The sequence below is a fragment of the Phoca vitulina genome, unplaced genomic scaffold (assembly GCF_004348235.1).
Source record: "Phoca vitulina isolate PV1807 unplaced genomic scaffold, GSC_HSeal_1.0 scaffold13, whole genome shotgun sequence".
In the NCBI taxonomy this organism is placed as follows: Eukaryota; Metazoa; Chordata; class Mammalia; order Carnivora; family Phocidae; genus Phoca; species Phoca vitulina.
Window position 1 is genome coordinate 15794271 of NW_022589716.1, and position 24780 is coordinate 15819050.

At 38.5% G+C, this 24780-nt stretch overlaps 1 protein-coding gene across 11 annotated transcripts in view; it reads right to left on the bottom strand.

The window, feature by feature from the left end:
• CFAP20DC (CFAP20 domain containing) overlaps positions 1-24780 on the bottom strand; it is a 255001-nt gene that overhangs the window by 122873 nt on the left and 107348 nt on the right. For all 11 annotated transcript variants that reach the window (XM_032411643.1, XM_032411646.1, XM_032411639.1 and 8 more), the window contains one exon: positions 21905-22061. In XM_032411643.1, the coding sequence (XP_032267534.1) occupies positions 21905-22061 (157 nt within the window). The remainder of the gene's footprint in view (positions 1-21904; positions 22062-24780) is intronic.

Below are 24780 nucleotides of genomic sequence, written 5' to 3' on the forward strand. Positions count from 1 at the left end.
AAAACTCTAACTCTACTGTAGAAAATCAATGAATAAAATGTGTGCATGGCAAAAAGACTAAAATGAAATATATTGAAGTGTAAAATAACTTTTGATGGTTAGCTTAAGTGTAGGTTTTATTTTCTTCTACATAAAAATGTCTGTGTTTTTAATTTTTATAAGTAAAATTTCTTTTTTTTTTTTTTAAAGATTTTATTTATTTATTTGGCAGAGAGAGACACAGCGAGAGAGGGAACACAAGTAGGGAGAGTGGGAGAGGGAGAAGCAAGTTTCCTGCGGAGCAGGGAGCCCCATGCGGGGCTCAATCCCAGGACCCTGGGATCATGACCTGAGCCGAAGGCAGATGCCTAACGACTGAGCCACCCAGGTAAAATTTCTAATTTTAGAATCTAGTGGAAAAAATTTGTGTGTGTGTATATGTGAATATGAGTAGTAACAAAAATTCAACCAATCATCCCTCAAAAAACATCCTATGTAAGTATAAACTCTAACCACATTTATAAAGGCAAATGATGTTAGGTTTATACGCACCCAAGTCATGGCAGTTTCCTAATTAGACCCTAATGTCCTAATCTTGAAAAGGAAATGAATCATTTAACTAAAAACTTAAATACTCATCAGCAATGTAATGGTTTCTAAGTGTCCTAATGCTCCAGTCATTAAAAATGCAGTAGATTTACAAATCTTAGTTTTCAGGTGTTCTTTGTTTGTTCATTTCTTATTTGTCATCGACATTTAGAAAATCAATATAAAGTAGTTGAGTAGATAAACTCTCAAAATAGAAAACATTTGGAAAAATAAGTAAACTAACTCCAGATATATACTTGACATATCATTTCAAACTCTTCTGAGGTAGAAAAAGATAATTTACACTTCAATGCCAATATTGATAAACTAAGATTTTATAATAAAAGAGGCAGAGAATTCTGTAGGCTATAAGGCCCTGAAAGAAAATGCTGTATTCTCAATCACATAAAAACAAGTCGTGGAAACTTTAGCTTATAGGGATTGTGTGGTACAGCAACCAGGGTACAGTGCCATATAAAGTTTGAAATGTATACAAAACAAAACCTGAGTTTCCATCTAACAAGAAATAGCTGAAAATCCCTGGTAACCCCAAATCCAAGGCAGAGACTATGACAAAACTCCAATCTGAATTTAACAGGATCGTGGTTGACATGCAGATCAGATTTCACAGTAAAAGGATAAATCCCTTCTGTGACACTTTTCCTTTCTATACATCTACTCTTCCTTTGCACCCACAACTGTCTCACTACTCATTGGATTATTCATCAAGGGAGACTGAACAGTATAAAACCTGCAATAAATGGAGGAATCAAAGAAAAAAAGATCAGTTTATTATTTTTAAAATAAAGATGAATTATTAAGCCCATTTAGCAACTACTCACTCTCAAACTTTGTGGAGGAATACATAGAGAGGATCTTTAGTCTCATTTTTGTGAAACCAAACTATGAAAGAGCTTTATTACCTGGTAGTTGGATGTTTTGATAAACCGAAGTGGAAGTTAACTCAGCTCCCCACCACCCACCTCACCAATAAATACTCCCTTCTCCATATCCAATTACTGGGCCACTTTATTTTATTTTTTACCATTCATGGCTTAATCAAAAAATAAGAATTTCTAGAGCACCTGGGTGCTAAGTTGGTTAAGCGTCTGTCTTCAGCTCAGGTCATGATCCTGGGGTCCTGGGATCCAGCCCTGTGTTGAGCTCCCTGCTCAGCAGGGAGTCTGCTTCTCCCTCTCCCTCTGCCCCTCCACCCCTGCTCCAGCTCTCTCTGTCTCTCACTCACTCTCTCTCAAATAAATAAATAAAATCTTAAAAAAAAAAAAGAATTCTGAATACAGCATGGATCCTACATAAAAAATAAATAGTGCTAAACTGTGAGTACATAGAGGGCACGGTCTGCCTTCATTCATTCATTTACTCATTGTATCATTCAGCAAATACTTATTGAGCCTCTACTGTGTGCCAGGGAATCTCGTGGTGAGCTAGAGTGACTCTGTCCTGGTCTTCTTGAAGCTTACACCTAATAAAGAATATGAAACAGATTATATTATAAGTAACTATTCAATTATAATTTTATTAAGCGCTCCAAAGGAGAAGTTCAAGGTGTAATGAAAGAGGTTAAGGGTATCAGGGAAAGTCTTTTCTGACAAAGAGACATTTACTTACTTTTTATTTTTAAAAAGATTTCATTTATTCATTTGAGAGAGAGAGAGAGAGCATGAGAGAGAGGGAGGGTCAGAGGGAGAAGCAGATACTGGGACTCCAGGATCATGACCTGAGCCGAAGGCAGTCTCTTAACCAACTGAGCCACCCAGGCGCCTCTGGTAAAGAGACATTTAAACTGAGTCATAAAAGATAAGCAGAAGTTGTCCTGGTGAAATGGATGGGAGGGATCATTCAGGTGGAGGGAACAGAGTATTTGAAGCCTCTGAAGGCAGGACGACTCTGGTGCATTCTAGGAAGTGAAAGAAGACAATTCTGCCAAAGGGTTGCCAGTGTGGGAGAGAATAGGGAGAGAATCCCAACAATATATTTAGTACAGCATCTGGTTCAAAGGGGATGCTCAATAAATGGTCATGGCTGAAGGCCCCTTAATAACAGCTGACCTAGATTAAAAGCAGCTGCTAAGTCTTCCACTTTTCTTCTTTGGTTGTTCTTTGCTCAGCTATCTCCTGAGAAGTACTCCACACACATTTTATTTGGATATCACATCTTTCTCCCCAGATGGCAAATAACAAATCAAGCTGGTAATCAGATACTAAGGGACCGAGCCCTACCTGCATTGTTCTTCCAGACAAGTTCTATCTTCTGTAAGAGAATGTGTATGGAAACATGAAGACTGCTTGATTAACACTGGAAAATGACACAGTTGAATTTAAGGTGCTTTTGCTAACAAATCTGAAAGAATGCAGTGTTGGCTGAAATGGTCAGCTCAGAATGGCAAAATGGTACATGGAGGAGAAGGCTATGAGAAAACTGAGATTTGCTCATGTAGCATTGAAACACAACCAGATGGTGGGTTTTTTTTGCTGTCTTTGCTCCCAGTATGAGTTAGTATATTCGAATGTTTGAGTGACTTTGTAACCCTGTTTGGCTTTCTTTGGCTATAATGCCACCATAAAGTGAACCATTCTTGTAGGTGTTGGATATCTCTGATGAAGATCTTAACTAGCTTTAAAAATTAAGTCATTGGGGTGCCTGGGTGGCTCAGTTGGGTAAGTGTCCAACTCGATTTTGGCTCAGGTCATAATCTGAGGGTTATGAGATCAAGTCCAGCTTTGGGCTCTGTACTCAGCAGGGATTTCGCTGGACATTCTCTCTCTCCCTCTGCCCCTCCCCCTGCTTTCGCGCACATGCGTGCTCTCTCCCTCAAATAGATAAATCTTAAAAAAAAAATTAAGTCACCAATTTTAATACATACATAAAACACTTTATGTATTAAAACATCACTTATATTGAACATAATAAAAATAAATAAATAAAAAAACATCACTTATTAGCTGTGTGACTTTGGCATGATAATTTACCTCTCTGTGCCCTTGGTCCTCTTACCTGTAAATCATGGATTAAAAAAATAATACCTTATAGGGTTATTGTGATGATTAAATAAGTTAATGTTTGTAAGGGCCTAAGAACAGTGCCTGGTACATAGAAAGTACTATGTAAGTGTTTATTATTAATAATAGACAAATACTTATGTCAATTATTTCATTATAATGGAAACAAAACCACCATGTCTTAGTATGTGTTTTTTATAATAAAAGGTCTTGATATTTAAAGGGGTAAATAAGCCTGAACTACACCAAACACCTGGCTATCCTGAAATGAATCATGCCTTTAGTCTTTTTTTTTTAATATTTTATTGAGGAGAAATTCACATTAATATATCAGTAAAAATTAAGCATTTTAAAGTGAACAATTCATTGGCACATAGTACACTCACCATGTTGTGCAACCACCACCTCTATGTAGTTCCAAAACATTTCCATCATTCCAAAGCAAAATCCCTTATCCATTAGCCAGTTTCTGTCCATTTCCTCCAACTCCCAGTCCCTGGCAACCACAAATCTGCATTCTTTCTTTATGGATTTATGGACATTTCATATAAATGGAATGATGCAATATGTGACTTTTTCTCTGTGTGTATAATACATACCATGTTTTGTTTATCCATTTATCTGCTGATGAACATTTGGGCTGTTTCCACATTTTGGTTATTGTGAATAACACTGCAATGAACATGCATGTACATGTTTCTGTTTTCCATTCTTTTGGGTATATACCAAGGAGTGGCACTGCAGGTTCATATGGTAATTCTGTGTTTTACATTTCAGGAACTGCCAAACTATCTTCCATAGTGGGTGAACCGTTTTGCATTCCCATTAACAATGTACAAGGATTCCAATTTCTCCACACCCTTGCCAACACTTGTTTTCTTTTCTTTTTTTTAAAAAAGATTTTATTTATTTATTTGACAGGGAGAGACACAGCGGGAGAGGGAACACAAGTAGGGGGAGTGGGAGAAGGAGAAGCAGGCTTCCCGCGGAGTAGGGAGCTCAACGTGGGGCTCGATCCCAGGACCCTGAGATCATGACCTGAGCTGAAGGCAGATGCCTAATAACTGAGCCATCCAGGTGCCCCCACTTGTTTTCTATTAAAAAAAATTATAGCCATCCTAGTGAGTGTGGTGGTATCTCCTTGTAGTTTTGATTTGCATTTCCCTAATGACTAATGCCATTGAGCAATTTTTCATATGTTTGTCAACGATTTATATATCTTCTTCGGACAAATACTTACAGTACTTAAGTCCTTCAACCATTTTTTAATTGGGTTGTGTGTCTTTCTGTTGTCGAGTTGTAAGAGTCCTTTACATATTCCAGATACTGGAAGATATCAGAATATTCCATATACATACTCTCTATATGTAGAATCAGAATATTTATCCTATCAGATATATGATTTGCAAATATTTTCTCCCATTCTGTAGGTTGTCTTTCAATTTCTTAAAAGTGTTCTTTGATACATAAAAGTTTGAAGTTTTAATGTCCAATTTATCTATTTTTAAAATTTTGCTGCTGTGCTTTGGGTCATATCTAGGAATCCATTGCCAAATCTAAGGTCATGAAGATTAAGCTCTACTTTTTTCCTAAGAGTTTTATTTAGCTCTTATATTTAGGTCACTGATCCATTTGAGTTAGTTTTTATATATGGCACGAGGTAGGGGTCCATACTCATTCTTTTGTGTGTGGATATCCAATTGTCCAGAACCATTTGCTGAAGAGTCTCCTCTATCCTCATTGAATGTTCTTGGCACCCCTGTCAAAATTAGATGTATGGATTCATTTCTGGACTCAATTCTATTCCGTTGGTGTATATGTCCATTCTAATTATACCAAACTGTTTGATTACTGCAACTCTTGAATTAAGTTTTGAAATTGGGAAGTGTGAATCCTCCAAATTTGTTCTTCTTTTTCAAGATTGTTTTTGGCTATTTTGGTCCCCTTGCAATTCCATATGAATTTGAGGATTAGCTTTTTCATTTCTGCAAGCCATTGAAATACTGAGAGATTGCACTGAATCTCTAGATCTCTTTGGGTCATACCAACATCTTAACAACATCAAGTCTTTCAATCCATACATATCACATGTATTTATTTCCATTCACTTAGGTCTTCTCTAACTTCCTTTAGCAATGTTGTATAGTTTTCAGTGAACAAGTTTTTCATCTCCTTGATTAAGTTTATTCCTAGGTATTTATTTATTTGGGATGACATTATAAATGGAATTATTATCCTTAGAATTTTTAGGATATGAAGTTCTAATATAAATAATATTTACAATACTTATAAAATACAATTGATATTTTAATCAGAATAAGTCTGTGTCTTGATATATAGATACTCATAACCCATTTTTGTGGGATCTACTATTGGCTGGGCACCTCTGCTATGCTGAAATCTTAGCTCTTTTTTCTTGCGGTGGTTTACTAGGCAAGGGCAATCTGAGTTCAACTCCACTGCAGGAAGGAGTGGGAATGCAGCCTTAAACTGAAAAGATCTGAATATGATGTGCATCACCTGACCTGGAGATAGAGAGGCAGGAAAACACTCAACAGTGCTGATTATTAAAAACACTAAAGCATTCCAGTTATTGAGGAAGGTAAATATGTATACTGTTGAGGAAGGAACAGCCAGAGGCTTGGCCTAGAGTTCCACCTTCTGTGACCTCAGCACAAGATGCCTTATTTCCATGGGTCTTGTTTCCTCTCTGTATAATTAGGACATTGGATTACATGGTCTCTAAGGCCCTTCCCCGCTCCATGAGTCTATTAAGGCAATACATCAGTATTTCTAGTTTTTTTCTGTGGCCTTTGAAGGGATAATTTTCTTCACATTGCTTGACATTCAATAAAGGCTTACGAAGAGAGAGAATGACTGAATGAATAATTGAACAAACAATTAGCCCACTCTTACTTCATTAATTCATCAAACATGTATGACAGATTAGCAGTGCCAGGTCACGTGCTAGAGGTAAAAATATGGAGACTTAACCTATGCCCTCAAGGGACTCTCAGTCTGAAATCATTCTTTTAATTATTCTCTTCTTCTTGCATTTCTGAACACAGAACACATATGTCCAAGTGCTGATATTTTAGAAAGCACTGAACTGGGGTGTCAGGAGACCTGTAAAATCATCACTGGCAGAGCATAAGTCCATACTTAGTGGATAATTGTTTGTTCTTTCCTCTCTTCTCTTGGCTCTCTTGTTTTTCTCTTATCTAACTATCTGTACATATATTGTTTTTTTTTTAATGCAGAGTGATTTAAGTTATGATTTTTAAAAAATATTTTATTTATTTATTTGACAGAGAGAGACACAGCGAGAGAGGGAACACAAGCAGGGGGAATGGGAGAGGGAGAAGCAGGCTTCCCGCGGAGCAGGGACCCCGATGCGGGGCTCGATCCCAGAACCCTGGGATCATGACCTGAGCCAAAGGCAAACGCTTAACGACTGAGCCACCCAGGCGCCCCAAGTTATGATTTTTTTTTAAATGTAGTAATGATTTAAGTTAATCAATAATTCAGTCATGCAAATGCCTAAAAATGCCAGTCCACGTTTCCTCAGGAACCATAAAATTATGTCATAAATTCAATTGAATCAGCATGCTTTACTACTTGTCCCAGCATCAGCCATTCCTCTGGGCAAGTGAAAAACTGGTTAATTTCTTGTTTTAGGGTCCCAATAATTCACTTTCTATTATATCCCACTGTGTAAACAGAGAACAGCAATGGAATTGGGCAACATTTCCTAGCTTGGGTGAGTTTAAGAGGTTCTAGAGTGAAATCTAGCAGCTTAAATAAACTAAGGGCAACAGGGTACTGAGCTTAAGCAAGCATTTAATACAGTATGTTTAAGTTGAATCTCAGAATGAAATGTAAGAAACAGGTAAAAGAGTTTCCTATGATAAAAGTCTCAACCTTATGACTAACAGAACTGTCTTTGCAGAAGAAAATGTCCCTCCCTCTACTTTCAGTATGAAAGACAAAGGGACATCCATTACTTATTGAATACAGACACCCTTAACACAGCCAGTCACCAAATCCTGGCATTCTTATTCCATGATGTTATCTTCTGTCTTTCTCTTTCTTTAAATTTCCCCTCCCTTCCATCCTCCCAAGAAAGGCAGAACACTGTAGTAATTAGGAGTATAAACTTGAGTCCTATTACCAGGGTTCAAAACCTGCCTCTACTACTTAACAATTGTGTGACACTGGACCCATTATCTGACTTCTCTGTGCCTAAGTTTCCTTATCTGTAAAATGGGGATAATAACAAACACTTTATAGAGTTTGTATGAGCATTAAATTAAGTTCATGTATATATAAAGTGTTTAGAACACCTACTGCTTCTATTAGCACCATCATCATTGTTATCACTTCTGCTGCCAACCTCCTTGGACCAGGGACACTCAATTTGCCCCATACTGTGTTATCCTTTGTCCCCTTTTATCAAATTGTCTTGAAAATGAACTTTTGCAGTGTTTACTTTTCTGCTGTCTAAAATTACACAGAGAACTCTGAGGATAGGAAACTTGCTCTACCTCTTTATGTCAAAGTATGCAGCCTAGTAATAAAATATTATATTAAATTACACCTCCCACCTCTGCCATGTACCATACTGAACTTCCTGTTCCTTGACTGCATCAGATCTATTCATGATGCCATGCCTTTATACATACACACTCTTTCCTTTTCCTGAAATGCCTTCCTTTCTTGTTGTCTACTTCCATTACCTGAAAAAAAATTTTTTTTTTAAATTTTTTTTTTTTTTTTTTTAAGATTTTATTTATTTGACAGAGAGATAGACAGATGAGCACAAGCAGAGGGAATGGCAGAGGGAGAGGGAGAAGCAGGCTCTGCACTGAGCAGGGAACCCGATGCGGGACTCGATCCCAGGAACCTGAGATCATGACCTGAGCCGAAGGCAGACGCTTAACCATCTGAGCCACCCAGGCGCCCAAAAATTATTTCATTAGTTGAGAAATTGTTATTTTTCCTTCAGGATATAGTTTGGAAAATTTATATTTTTAGGTGAGTACAGACCAAACACTACTCTATGGACAGATACTGACCCATTAAGTCATTTTCACTGGTCTGCAGTGAAAATGTCAGCCTTTATTCTGAAATTAACACCTTCCTAATGTGTGTGTGTGTTTAAATGTCTTTCCAATTAATTAAATGATTACAATAATTGTAGTTTTTTTTTGTTTGTTTGTCTGTTTTAATGCCCTGATTTGGTGAATTTAAAAATTGGCAACCTTATGTTAGTCAAGTTTTTGGTAACTTGGTAGGTCTGTGACATCCAAGTGCCTCTCCAAGTGGCTCTATCAAGTGAGAGTTAAGTGCTCCAACTCTCCTCCCAGTGCTTGTTAAGCCCATTAGGGAAGTTTCCTCCAGGTATAACAATCAATATGTACATGTATATTTCCCTGAGAGATCCCAAGCTCCTGGAAGCATAGGCTGTCATTCCAGTGCCTGATTATAGGAGGCAGATAAATGGTAGCATCTACACAATGAATTATAGTTTATGTCTTTTCACATATATATTTATACTTTATTGGATCTTCAAAACAACCTTATAATAACTAATGAGGAAATAATGCTCAGAGATGTTCAGAACTCACACAAAGCACAAAGTTGGTACATGATCACAGCAATAGACTGTGGGACCATTAATCTGTGTCTTTAGTCTCTACAATATCAATTTAACTTCTCCAATATGTACTCGGTTTATACACTTCATGCCTTCAGTGGGAATGTAATAGTATTTTACTTTAACTCATTTTACTGATGCAGAAATTGAAGCATAGAGACAGGGTGAGCACTTGTGCAAGGTTAAATGGAAGCTAAATGAAGAATATGGGGTTAAATTCCACAGCACCTGAACCATACCGTGCTTCCTCAAGTCTACTCAGAACATTTTAGGCAATCTGAGATGCCACATTCATAAGCCTTTTTTTCAGGCCTTCTAAAAGAAATCATGCCAATGTTTGTTCTTGGAATTTTACTGATTATCATTCACTTTAAAAAAATTAATTATAAATCAAAATATATGTATATTGTTCAAAAATACAAATGGTACTGTAATTATGAGAAAAAGTCATCATTCCCTAACTGTTGCCCCCCACCTCACACATCCCCTAGTCCTACAATGCAGAGGCAACTATTCTCAAGCCTTTCAGCAATAGCTTCTAAATCTTCTGGTACTTCTGTGTTTATAAATAGTAGCCTTATATTGACATTTCTGCCCTTGTGCTTTAGATAATATCTCTGACTTCCTATTTTGGAAAAAATATGGAACCACAAAAGACCTGAATAGCCCAAGCAATCCTAAAAAAGAAAAGCAAAGCAGGAGCATCACAATTCTGGACTTCAAGCTATATTACTGTAGTCATCAAGACATTATGGCACTGACACAAAAACAGACACATAGATCAATGGAACAGAATAGAGAACCCAGAAATGGACCCACAACTATATGGTCAACTACTCTTCAACAGAGCAGAAAAGAATATCCAATGGAAAAAAGACAGTCTCTTCAACAAATGGTGTTGGGAAAACTGGACAGCAACATGTGGAAGAATGAAACTGGACCACTTTCTTACACCATTCCCCAAAATAGTCTCAAAGTGGATGAAAGACCTAAATGTGAGACGGGAATCCATCAAAATCCTAGACGAGAACACAGGCAGCAACCTCTGCGACCTTAGCCATAGCAACTTCTTACTGACATGTTGCCAGAGGCAAGGAAAACAAAAGCAAAAACGAACTATTGGGACTTCATCAAGATAAAAAGTGTCTGCAGAGTGAAGGAAACAATCAACAAACCAAAAGGCATGCCTACAGAATGGGAGAAGATATTTGCAAATGATATATCTGATAAAGGGTTAGTACCCAAAGTCTGTAAAGAACTTATGAAACTCAACACCCCCAAACCAAATAATCCCATTAAGAAAGGTCAGAAGACATGAATAAACATTTTTCCAAAGAAGACATCCAGATGGCTAACAGAAACATGAAACAATGCTCAACATCACTCATTATCAGGGAAATACAAATCAAAACCATGATGAGATACCACCTCACACCTGTCAGAATGGATAAAATTAACAACACAGGAAACAAGAGATGTTGGTGAGGATGTGGAGAAAGGGGAACCCTCTTACACTGTTAGTGGGAATGCAAACAGGTGCAGCCACTCTGGAAAACAGTACGGAGGTTCCTCAAAAAGTTAAAAATAGAACTACCCTACAATTCAGCAATTACACTACTAGGTATTTACCCAAAGGACACAAAAATACAGATTTGAAGGGGTGCATTCACCCCAATGTTTATAACAATATTATTAACAATAACCAAACTATGACTATATTACTGTAGTCACCAAGAGCCATAAAAAAGAATGAAATTTTGCCATCTGCAGTGATGTGGATGAAACTAGAGTGTATCATGCTAAGTGAAATAAGTCAGAGAAAGACAAATATAATATGATTTCACTCATATGTGGAATTTAGGAAACAAAACAGATGAACATGTGGAAAGAGAAAAGAAAGAGAAGGAAAGAGGGGGAGGCAAACCATAAGAGACTCCTAACGATAGAGAACAAACTGAGGGTTGATGGACAGAGGTCGGTGGGGGATGGGCTAAATGGGTGTTGGGTATTAAGGAATGCACTTGTTATGATGAGCACTGGGTGTTATACATAAGGGGTGAGTCACTAAATTCTACTCATGAGACCAATATTATACTATATGTTAACTAACTAGAATTTAAATAAATATTTGGAAGAGAAAAATAATTGACTGGTTGGGTATAGAATTCTAAGTTGAAAATCATTTTTCCTCAGACTTTTGAAGTTATAATTTTAAGGTCTTCTACCATCTAATGTTGTTGTGTGAAGTCAGACATCATTATTCGCATTCCTACTCCTTTGTATGCAACTTGAATTTTAAAAAAATTCTGGAAGCTTAAGTAATCTTTTCTCTTTCTCCCTCCTATTCTTAAATTATACAATGGTGGTTCTTTTTTTCTTTTCATTTTCTTTTTCATTTTCTGCTTCTTTTTCTGTTTTTGATGAGCCACATCAATATGAAAAAACCTGGCCTTTAATTTTGGGAAATTTTCCTTTTTTTTTTTTTAAAGATTTTATTTATTTATTTGACAGAGAGAGACACAGCGAGAGAAGCAACACAAGCAAGGGGAGTGAAAGAGGGAGAAGCAGGCCTCCTGCTGAGCAGGGAGCCCGATGTGGGACTCGATCACAGGACCCTGGTATCATGACCTGAGCTGAAGGCAGATTCTTAACGACTGAACCACCCAGGTGCCCCTTGGGAAATCTTCCTATATATCATCCTTCCTGCTTTCTCTAGCCTCTCATCTTAGAATCCTATTACTCTGCTGGTGGTCCTCTTGAACTAACTTCTAATATTCTTAACATTTTGATCCAATTTTCAGTCTTTTGGGTTTCTTTTAAACATTTTTTTTTTTTTTTGATTCTAAGTCTCTGGGGAAAGACAATACAATACAGAGTCTCAAAATAGCTGTATAGTTTCTGAGTCGAAATGTCCAGTGATATGAAACTTATTCACTCAAAACTTATTAGACAGGTCAGGATACAAGGACAAGAGAAAAACAGACAATAAAAACAGACCCACAGGAGAGACAGATATTGGAATTGTGAGCCAAGGCTTTTAAAATAACTTTGATTAATATATTTGAGAAATTAGATAACGAGATAGAGAATTTCAGCTGAGGAATGGAAACTATGAAAAAGAATCTAATGGAAATTCTAGAATCAAAAAATATAATAACTGAAATTAAGAATGCTAAAATATGTGTTCATTCAGCTCCTTGATAAATACCCAAAGAAAGCCCACCTAGATGCTCCAAGAGAAATGTAGAATGATTCCAGCAGTAATATTCAAAATTGCCTAAAATAGAGAAATAAACTGTGGGGCATTCACACAATGGCATACTGTACAGTAATTAAATAAACAATATAGATGAATCTCACAAACACAGTATTTTCTTAAAGAATGTATATATGAAAGAATATGTACCATATCATTTTATTTAAATAAACTTCAAAAATAGGTAAAATTAATTTGTAGTGTTAGAAGCCAGGAGAGAGTTACCTCTCTAAGAGGAGAAAGGGTCATAATTGGGAGGAGATTTAACTAAGGTTTCTGAGATGTTTTTAATGTTCTATTTCTTGATCTGGGTGGTAGTTACAGAAATGTTTTCACTTTGTGTTAATTCCTAAAGCTGCACACCTATGATTTGTAAATGTTTCTAAATTACATAAAAAACTTATAATAAACTTTAACAAAATGCTTATTGAAATACAGCCAAGAACAAATTATTTCTATTTTATAGATGCAGTATGTTTTCTTAACTGAGAAAAACATATACGTATTGCTTACTTTATCTATTTCTTTCTTGCTGTTAGTTTTGGTGTCTATCTACCATGTACCCAATGTATCTGAGTTGAGAAGTTCTCTGGTTCAGTTTCTCCAGAGAATAAATATCCTGTTGTCTGCTTATTTGTAGTTGGAAGGGGGATCTGGGATCCTATAGCAACCCGTATAGAATTTCTACTAATCTCCTTGTTTTTAGCCACACCTCTTCTCCTGCCTCTGGCAGTACCTAGGGCTGCCAATTCTTGAGTCCCTCTGAGGTTCTATGTTATGAATCTTATTGGCAAACCTCTCTGTAAACCCAATAGTTTCAGCTTTCTCTGCTCTTCTAAGTTAGTTGTCACTCCTCAATCTTACAAAATTTATGAACACACTTTGCCTATTGTTTTCTACTCTCCCATCCTATTCATCCTGGTGGATTTATTACCATTTTTATTCCTATAATTTTAGTGGGGCTTGAGGAAGGATCAGAAATAAAAACTTGCATTTAATATGCCATATTTTGATTCACTTTTTTCCTTACATTTATTTAAAAATACTAATCAGGTTATGATTCACCTCCTATGATCTGATACAGAATGCACATATATTTCTATAAATTTTGAGGTTTCTTATTAGCTGGGTGATATTTTTTTTTTAAATGAAGGCTTTCACTTTCTTGTATAGCCTTTAAATGGTACATAAGATGAGTGGCTGCACTTCCTGGCTTGTGATCTCTCTGGGGAGCTGTTAATGCACTGCTGTGTTTTATTATCAAATGAAATTTATAGGCACAGTGTCCTATTCCACAGAGTGAACCACAAGGATTTCTCAGACACTCATCCAGACAGAGCATAAGTCTGAAGTCTACTTTATACAAACTTCTAAGAAATCACCTTTGCCATCTTATGTGCTGCCCTGTTTCCTGGGCTTCTAGAAAAATTGATTTTGTTAAAAATAATCCCAGACAAAAATCAAAAGGAAGCATCAGTATTCTCTCAATACTTTCAGTTGTTTAAGACTATCTTAGCAGGAGAATTTGTGCCATCTTATAAATTCTAGATGGTTCAGTTATCTGCAGAGTGTATTTATTAATCATATAATGAATAATGTGTATATTTCCTATCTTTCTAGGAATAACTAATTTTTCTATTTTAACATGATCATTAGAAAATTAATATATAAATATAATTTCTCTCAAATGACTTCATGAAATGTACACAGAGTAATGAGATAGTATATACTGGACAATGGCAGAGCCTTTTGAATGTTGACATCTTTTTTTTTTAAAAAGATTTTATTGAGAGGAAGGAAAGATGGCGGAGAAGTAGGGGACCCTATTTCAACCGGTCCCCGGAATTGAGCGTGGTATCTACCAGACCACTCTGAGCACCCATGAATCCAGCCTGAGATGTAAGAAGATCTGGATGCCTACAAGCAGAATATCGCAGGTGGTTGGTTTTGAGGTATGAAGCGGGGAGCCCTGATTCCGCGGGCAGATATTGGAGGATAAACGGTAGTGGGAGAGTGCCTGGCCGTGCGGATCCTACACTGCCGGTGAGCGACAGCCTCGCTCGCTGGGGATGGGGCACAGACTCGCAGACTGGTAGCAGGGGGGAAAGGACTTTAGGGCAGCCCCCGGGGGTGGAAACCTGGAGTGGCGGGGTCCCGTGGGCGAACTGGGAGCAGCTGGCAGTTTTAGAAGCACAAAGGGCAGAGATGTGCCCCGACCTGGAGGCAGGACTGGGGGCGCTGCAGAGGGGTGCACAACCCAGGACACTGCAGTTTATAGCAGCACGGACAGAAACGGAGACAGTGTGGCCTGGAGAGCTCACTGAAGAACAGACTGCGGTGTCTCTGCTCTGAGGCAGAGGGTTGGAAACGGTCTCTTCTGCTCTGACTCACGGAAGAGATGCAGAAAGCTGCCAGGGAAAGCTGCCAGAGAACAAAAGCCCCAAAAACTGATTCCCACTGAGCCCATCCCCCGCCACAGGGGGGCAGGGCAACTCCGCCCAAACAGGGTTGCCCGAGTAACAGCGCGGCAGGCCCCTCCCCCAGAAGACAGGCTGGGAAAACAAGAGGCCAGCAACCCTAAGGTCCCAAGAAAACAGGTGCATCTTGCTTGGGTTCTGGTCAATAATTTGGACTCTATACATTCCCTCAAACACCCATCAACAGAATGACTAGGAGGAGGAACCCCCAAAATAGAAAAGACTCAGAGATTATGACTTATGCTGCAGATTAACAAATGGATGCAGATATAACCAAGATGTCGGAGAAGGAATTCAGGCTAGCAATTGTGAAGACAATGGCTAGAATGGAGAAATCAATTAATGACAACATAGAGTCTCTAAGGGCAGAAATGAAAGGTGAATTGGCAGAACTTAAAAATGCTATCAGTGAGATCCAATCCAATCTAGATAATCTAACAATTAGGGTAAGTGAGGCAGAAGAACGAATAAGCGACCTGGAAGACAATATAATAGATAAAAAGGGAAAAGAGGAGGCCAGGGAAAAACAACTCAGAATCCATGAAAATAGAATCAGAGAAATAAGTGACACCATGAAGCGTTCCAATGTCAGAATAATTGGAATCCCGGAGGGAGTGGAGAGAGAGAGAGAGGACTAGAAGATGTATTTGAGCAAATCGTAGCTGAGAAGTTCCCTAATCTGGCGAATGAAACAAACATTTGCGTCCTAGAGGCAGAGAGGACCCCTCCCAAGATCAAGGAAAACAGGCCAACACCCTAGCATGTAAGAGTAAAACTTGCAAATCTTAGAACCAAGGAAACCATCTTAAGGGCAGCTAGGGGGAAGAGAGTCCTTACGTACAGAGGGAGGAACATCAGAATAACATCATACCTATCCACAGAGACCTGGCAAGCCAGAAAGGCCTGGCAAGACATATTCAGGGTACTAAATGAGAAGAACATGCAGCCAAGAATACTTTATCTGGCAAGGCTGTCATTTAGAATGGATGGAGAGATGCAGAGCTTCCACGACCGGCAGAAACTGAAAGAATATGTGACCACTAAGCCGGCCCTGCAAGAAATATTAAGGGGGGTTCTATAAAAGGAGAAAGACCCCAAGAGTGATATACAACAGAAATTTACAGGGACAATCTATAAAAACAACGTCTTCACAGGCAACATGATGACAATTAATTCATATCTTTCAATAATCACTCTCAACCTGAATGGCCTAAAAGCTCCCATAAAACGGCACAGGGTTGCAGATTGGATAAAAAGACAGGACCCATCCATATGCTGCCTACAAGAGACTCATTTTGAACCTAAAGAGACATCCAGACTGAAAGTGAAGGGATGGAGATCCATCTTCCATGCCAGCGGACCTCAAGAGAAAGCTGGGGTAGCAATTCTTATATCAGACAAATTAGATTTTAAACTAAAGTCTGTAATAAGAGACACAGAAGGACACTATATCATTCTTAAAGGGTCTATCCAACAAGAAGATCTAACAATTGTAAATATCTATGCCCCCAACATGGGAGCAGCCATCTACATAAGCCAACTGTTAACCAAAATAAAGAGTCATATTGATAACAATACATTAATTGTAGGAGACCTCAATACTCCACTCTCAGCAATGGACAGATCATCTAAGCAGAAAATCACAAGGAAACAAGAGCTTTGCATGACACACGGGACCAGATGGACCTCATAGATATTTACAGAACATTCCACCCTAAAACAACTGAATACTCATTCTTCTCGAGCGCACATGGAACTCTCTCCAGAATAGACCACATACTGGGTCACAAATCAGGTCTCAACCGATACCAAAAGATTGAGATTATTCCCTGCATATTCTCAGGCCACAATGCTCTAAAACTGGAACTCAATCACAAGAAAAAATTTGGCAGAAATTCAAACACTTGGAAGCTAAAGACCACTCTGCTCAAGAATGTTTGGGTCAACCAGGAAATCAAAGAAGAACTTAAACAATTCATGGAAATCAAGGAGAACGAAAACACATCGGTCCAAAACCTATGGAATACTGCAAAGGCAGTCCTAAGGGGGAAATACATAGCCATCCAAGACTCACTCAAAAAAAACAGAAAAATCCCGAATTCACCAACTAACTCTACACCTTAAAGAACTAGAGAAAAAGCAACAAATGACGCCTAAGCCACGCATTAGAAGAGAAATAATTAAAATTAGAGCAGAAATGAATGAATTACAAACCAGAAACACAGTAGATCACATCAATGAAACTAGAAGTTGGTTCTTTGAAAGAATTAATAAGATTGATAAACCACTGGCCAGACTTATCCAAAAGAAAAGAGAAAGGACCCAAATTAATAAAATTATGAATGAAAGGGAGAGATCACGACTAACACCAAGGAAATAGAAACAATTATTAGAAATTATTATCAACCACTATATGCCAATAAACTGAGCAATCTGGAAGAAATGGAGGCCTTCCTGGAAACCTATAAGCTGCCAAGACTGAAACAGGAAGAAATTGACAACCTGAATAGGCCAATAACCAGTAACGAGATTGAAGCAGTGATCAAAAACCTCCCAAAAAACAAGAGTCCAGGGCCTGATGGATTCCCTGGGGAATTCTACCAAATGTTCAAAGAAGAAATAATACCTATTCTACTGAAGCTGTTTCAAAAATAGAAACAGAAGGAAAACTTCCAAACTCATTCTATGAGGCCAGCATTACCTTAATCCCCAAACCAGGCAAAGACCCCATAAAAAGGGAGAATTTCAGACCGATATCCCTGATGAATATGGATTCCAAAATCCTCAACAAAATCCTAGCTAACAGGATCCAACAATACATTAAAAGGATCATCCACCACGACCAAGTGGGATTTATCCCCGGGATGCAAGGGTGGTTCAACATTCGCAAATCAATCAGTGTGACAGAACATATTAATAAGAGGAGGGAGGGGGTGCCTGGATGGTTCAGTCGTTAAGCATTTGCCTTTGGCTCAGGTCATGATCCCAGGGTCCTGGGATCGAGCCCCGCATCGGGCTCCCTGCTCGGCGGGAAGCCTGCTTCTCCCTCTCCCACTCCCCCTGCTTGTGTTCCCTCTCTCGCTGTGTCTCTCTCTGTCAAATAAATAAATAAAATCTTTAAAAAAAAAAAAAAATAAGAGGAGGGAGAAGAACCATATGGTCCTCTCAATTGATGCAGAAAAAGCATTCGACAAAATACAACATCCTTTCCTGATTAAAACTCTTCAGAGTATAGGGATAGAGGGAACATTCCTCAAGTTCATAAAATCCATCTATGAAAAACCGACAGCGAATATCATCCTCAATGGGGAAAAGCTGAGAGCCTTTCCCTTAAGATCAGGAACATGTCAAGGATGCCCACTCTCGCCACTATTGTTCAACATAGTACTAGAAGTCCTAGCAACAGCAATCAGACAACAAAAAGAAATAAAAGGTATTCAATTTGGCAAAGAAGAAGTCAAACTCTGTCTTTTTGCAGATGACATGATACTCTGTGTGGAAAATCCAAAGACTCCACCCCCAAATAACTAGAACTCATCCAGCAATTCAGTAATGTGGCAGGATACAAAATCAATGCACAGAAATCAGTTGCTTTCTTATACACTAACAACGCAACTGTAGAAAGAGAAATTAGAGAAACGATTCCATTTACAATAGCACCAAAAACCGTAAGATACCTTGGAATAAACTTAACCAAAGAGATAAAGGATCTATACTCTAGGAACTACAGAACACTCATGAAAGAAATTGAAGACACAAAAAGATGGAGAAATATTCCATGCTCATGGATTGGAAGAATAAACATTGTTAAAATGTCTATGCTACCCAGAGCAATCTATACCTTCAATGCCATCCCGATCAAAATTCCAATGACATTTTCAAAGTGCTGGAACAAACAATCCTAAAATTTGTATGGAATCAGAAAAGACCCTGAATCGCCAAGGAAATGTTGAAAAAGAAAAACAAAGCTGGGGGCATCACGTTGCCCGATTTCAAGCTATATTACAAAGCTGTGATCACCAAGACAGCATGGTACTGGCACAAAAACAGACGTGGAACAGAATGGAACAGAATAGAGAACCCAGATTTGGACCCTCAACTCTATGGTCAAATAATCTTTGACAAAGCAGGAAAAAACATGCAATGGAAAAAAGACAGTCTCTTCAATAAATGGTGCTGGGAAAATTGGACAGCCACATGCAGAAGAATGAAACTCGACCATTCTCTAACACCATTCACAAAGATAAACTCAAAGTGGATGAAAGACCTCAATGTGAGACAGGAATCCATCAAAATCCTAGAGGAGAACATAGGCAGTAACCTCTTTGACATCGCCCACAGCAACTTCTTTCAAGATACATCTCCAAAAGCTAGTGAAACAAAAGCAAAAATGAACTTTTGGGACTTCATCAAGATAAAAAGCTTCCGCACAGCAAAGGAAACAGTCAACAAAACAAAGAGGCAACCCAGAGAATGGGAGAAGATATTTGCAAATGACACTACAGATAAAGGGCTGGTATCCAAGATCTATAAAGAACTTCTCAAACTCAACACCCGAAAAACAAATAATCAAGTCAAAAAGTGGGCAGAAGATATGAAAAGACACTTCTCTGAAGAAGACATACAAATGGCTAACAGACACATGAAAAAATGTTCATCATCATTAGCCATCAGGGAAATCCAAATCAAAACCACACTGAGATACCACCTTACACCAGTTAGAATGGCAAAAATGGACAGGGAAAGAAACAACAAATGTTGGAGAGGTTGTGGAGAAAGGGGAACCCTCTTCCACTGTTGGTGGGAATGCAAGTTGGTACAGCCACTTTGGAAAGCAGTGTGGAGGTTCCTCAAAAATTTAAAAATAGAGCTACCCTATGACCCAGCAATTGCACTACTGGGTATTTACCCCAAAGACACAGATGTAGTGAAAAGAAGGGCCATATGCACCCCAATGTTCATAGCAGCAATGTCCGCAATAGCCAAACTGTGGAAAGAGCCGAGATGCCCTTCAACAGATGAATGCATAAAGAAGATGTGGTCCATATATACAATGGAATATTACTCAGCCATCAGAAAGGATGAATACCCAACTTTTACATCCACATGGATGGGACTGGAGGAGATTATGCTAAGTGAAATAAGTCAAGCAGAGAAAGTCAATTATCATATGGTTTCATTTATTTGTGGAACTTAAGGAATAGCATGGAGGACATTAGGAGAAGGAAGGGAAAAATGAGGGGGGAGGAGTTGGAGGGAGAGATGAACCATGAGAGACTATGGACTTTGAGAAACAAACAGGGTTTTAGAGGGGAGGGGGGAGGGGGGATTGGTTAGCCCCATGATGGGTATTAAGGAGGGCACGTACTGCATGGAGCACTGGGTGTTATACGAAAACAATGGATCGTGGATCACCACATCAAAAACCAATCATGTACTGGGGCACCTGGTGGCTCAGTCGTTAAGCGTCTGCCTTCGGCTCAGGTCATGATCCCAGGGTCCTGGGATCAAGCCCTGCATCGGGGTCCCTGCTCTACAGGGAGCCTGCTTCTCCTTCTCCCACTCCTCCTGCTTGTGTTCCCTCTCTCGCTGTGTCTCTCTCTGTCAAATAAATAAAATCTTAAAAAAAAAAACAAAAACCAATGATCTACTGTATGGTGACTAACATAACATAATAAAATTAAAAAAATAAATAAATAAAAAAGATTTTATTTATTCACGAGAGAGAGAGAGAGAGAGGAAGAGTGCAGAGGAAGGGGCAGAGAGAGAGGGAGAAGCAGGCTCCCCGCTGAGCAGGGAGCCCAACTCGGGGCTCAATCCCAGGACCGCAGGATCACAACCTGAGCCACAGGCAGATGCTCAACCCACTGAGCCACCCAGGCGCCCTGAATGTTGACATCTCTTGAACACCATTGTTAATTTGGTGACATTGCTACACAATGAGTCCCATCTCCCTCGTCAGGAATCAGATATTCACTTTGCTAGCCACCCTTGCAGCATTTGATCTAGGCTCTACAAGTCAGACACAGCCATGTCTGCCTCTGTTCAGTAGAGAGAAACATGAAGAAGTCTACTTCTGGTGAGAGTGGTGAGGAAGAAGATATTTAGTTTTCCAGGGCAGCAATGATAGAAATTCTGGAACCTAGAGCCCAGCATTGTGCTGTGACTTAGGGAGTCTTTGTCCAGTTTCAGTAGCTATCGGGGGTCTTCCTTGGAGCAGTCTTGTGGTGGGGGTTGTGTTTGTTCTTGCCTATAGCCTCTAAGCCTGACTTTCTGGGTATCCTTGAGAGTCTATGAACTGGCTAAATTCCTTATATAAATTCTTTTTTCTGTTTCAACTACCCAGAGAGGATTCCATTGCTTGCAACTAAAAACCCTGACTAATTCACATGGTAAGTGCTATCATAAACAAAAAAGAAAAATAATCACAAAAATAAAAAAGATATCTTTGACATTCAGCTACAATAAAAATAAACATGTGATTCAGAGTAAAGAATGACATATGCTACAGCATGAATGAACCATAAGGACTTATGGTAAGTGAAATAAGCCAACTACAGAGAGACAAACACTATATGCTTTTACTTACATAAGGTATCTAAAATAGTTAGATTCAAGGAATCAGAGTGGAATGGTGCTTGCCAGTGGTTGAGGAGAAGGGGAAATGGGGAGTTACTAATCAATGGGTTTTGATCAAAATGAATAAGCTCTAGAGATCTGCTTAGAGCATTGCACCTATGATCACCTAAAACATATACTACACTTAAAAATTTGTTAAGAGGATAGATCTCATGTTAAGTGTTTTTCCACAATAAAACAAGATAAATTTAGAAAAACCATTACCATGTACTCATGCTATCCAAAGGTATGTCTAATTTTAAGCACATTGGAGAATTTAAAAATCTCGATAGTAGCAACTTGAACATACCATCTTTATCAGCAGTGTCTTGAGGCTTGCATTTTAAAGTGAAGATCTTCCGCAGCTTACAGTTAGCTGAGACAATAATTCCATCCAATGACTGGAAAACTGCTCCCTTGAATATTTCACTGGTAAATGCTACCAAGTCTATGCATAGATTGCACCACTAAAATGAAGAAAAGAAGAGTAAGTACTTTCTATAATCACAGAGATGAACAAATCATCTATATGTGGATAGTCCAGAGAATTGAGGCAATTGTCTGGATCAACCAGCCCCAAATCCTCCCTTGGGCAAATCTCTATTTTGGCTTCAGTTTTCTTAAAAATTGCCTTGATTTTTCCAAAGAAGTGATCATAATCTAAACTAGACATTGGTCATCTGGCTGTAGAGTTCTCATTATGAGGCAAGATTCTGACAACTTTGGGAAATAACTCTGGATCTGTAGGCAGTATGCTAGTGGGAAGCTAATTGCAGGTGCGTTAGACCACTTAAATCTTGAAAATCAGGGATAAGTAGCCAATTGTTCCTTCAAGGGGACTAATTTGATCATAATTAGCCACTTATATTTGTTAAAAAAATCATGGATGAAATTGGAAGCTGGGTTTAAATTGTGGCCAGTGCTGTCTACTTAAAACCAATTAACCTATTGTACAGAAATAGATTCTTTCAAAGAATTTGTGATTATGCCTAGAATTTGCCAGTTTTTAAAGTACTCTTGCAGGGACTAATTTCTGCCTATTAAACAATTAGACTCCTCAATACTTCATCAAATGAATTCTCTAAATGGAGAAAATAATCATTTAGTAAGAAATTAAGACACATTGAAGATGGCAGGACAACAACAGGGAAAAGAATTTTTGAAATTAAAAGAAAAGTAGTATTTAAGGTTGTCTGTACTTCTTTTAAAATATCAGGCTCTTGCATTATTTGATTAGAAGAACAATTTACATAAGGTTCATTTTATTAATCTGTCAAAATTGAAAGTTATATTTATTGATAAACGAAATTATCCTTAAAGGCAAATTCTACTTAGGAATGTTGATTTTATTATGAAGGAAAACCTGAGGTGGTTTCCACTGTAGAAAAGTAAAAGAGATTGCAGTAAGTCCTTAATTAAATACATGAAGATTATTTGTAGGTATCTCAACAGAAAATTATATTCTCAGGCCATGGGGATGCTCTGGTCTTTTGGGTGAAAACAAGTCAGGTGTAATAAAAGGTGGGAAGGAGGACTGAGTGTGATGCAATAATGAGACCGGCTTGCCCTGCAGGGTGGCGAGCTCTGGAGAGGTCTGAGAGGTAACTGTGGGATGGGCCAGTAAGGCCAGGTTCTGGAGGCACTGAATGATTAGGAGGAGAACCTTGGACTCCAGCGGGTAAGGTGTCACTTTGATTCTTGAAGGAGAATGTGACAAGAGTAGAGTGCTGGGAAGTCTGAACTAACCATAATGCAGGAATATTTGGGGGTGGAGGAAGGCTGAGGTAGAGTAGAGATAGACTGAGGCACAGAAAGACCAGTCAGTCAGTCATTTAAGCATGAAGTGAGGAGGGTCTGGTAGAGGGCTAGTACAGGAGGTGGGATGTAAGGGACAAATCCAGTAGGCATGCCCTAGGGTGAATGAAACATCAGGGCTTGGTAAAATCCAGGTTACAGGGGATGGAGGTATTGGGGTTTCTAGCAATCCAATAATAATTATTAATATTATTATATTAGCATCACTATTGTTTTTCTGTGGTTCCTATTCCTAAAAGACTTGATTAAGATTATGTCTCATGTGCAATTATTCAGCTGGTTTGTCCCAAAATAACTGTATTCATCCATTCTTCCCCATAGGTGCTAAGCACTTCTCCCAGGTGTTAAACGCTGGGCATGACTCTGACGTTACAGCAAGGAATGGGAGTTCTTCCAGTCTGAGAAGGGCGGCTGGAGGCAGACATGTAGTGTCTGTTTTATACTGTTAGTGCAGAGGGGGCTCAACGTGGGAGGATGGGGAAGTTCAAGAAAGGCTTCTTTAAAAAAAATTTTCAAAATGCCATGATATTATATGCAAATATAGGCCCAAACATGCCAAATTTTATACAAAATATAGTTCTTGTCACTTCTCCACTCCTCTAATCATACTGTCAACTCTTAACTTTTCTTCTCTCTGTATTTTTAAAGAATACCTTTTGATTTATCAATTTTAGACATTATCCACTGTCTTCCTATTATGGTAGATAAGACTTGTAGTTCACTTACCCTACTTTCTCCGCTTCAGCCTCCCTAGATAATTGTCTCCCATTCGTTCTTTTTTTATCTTTTTCCTCAAAATCCATATTCTGTGCTTTCCTTACTGTGACTATGTAAATATTGTACACAACGGAGCCAAGTGATGCTCTATGATTACCTTTCGTTATACAACTTCTTTATATTTCTAAAGTTAATGATTGCTTTTAAAATTATCTGCATTATTGTATTTGAATCCAAGTTTTCCTATATCTAGGAAAGGCTCAGAGGCGACATGAGCTTGGTTTTAAACAAGGAATAATACTTTCCAAATCCAGGGAGGCATGGGAACATGCTGGGCATTTCTTCTCAGGGCCCTGCCCTTTATTTCCTACTTAGATGAACCCTCCAGCAGGCTGCACCTGTATACCTCATCAGACTCCATCAGCTGGCTTGGGAATTGGTGTCCTCTTCCTTCAAAAACTCTGAGTCCCAGGAAACCAGGCCCTTACCTACTACACACTTTTCTTATTCACCATAGTCAAGCTGCTGTTATTCCCCTGCCTGGACACATGCATCATGGAAAGTGCTGAACAAATAATGATCTACATGTGTGTGTGATGTCTGAAGACATACATACACATACATGCCAATACACATACTTTCAATCTTTCATTT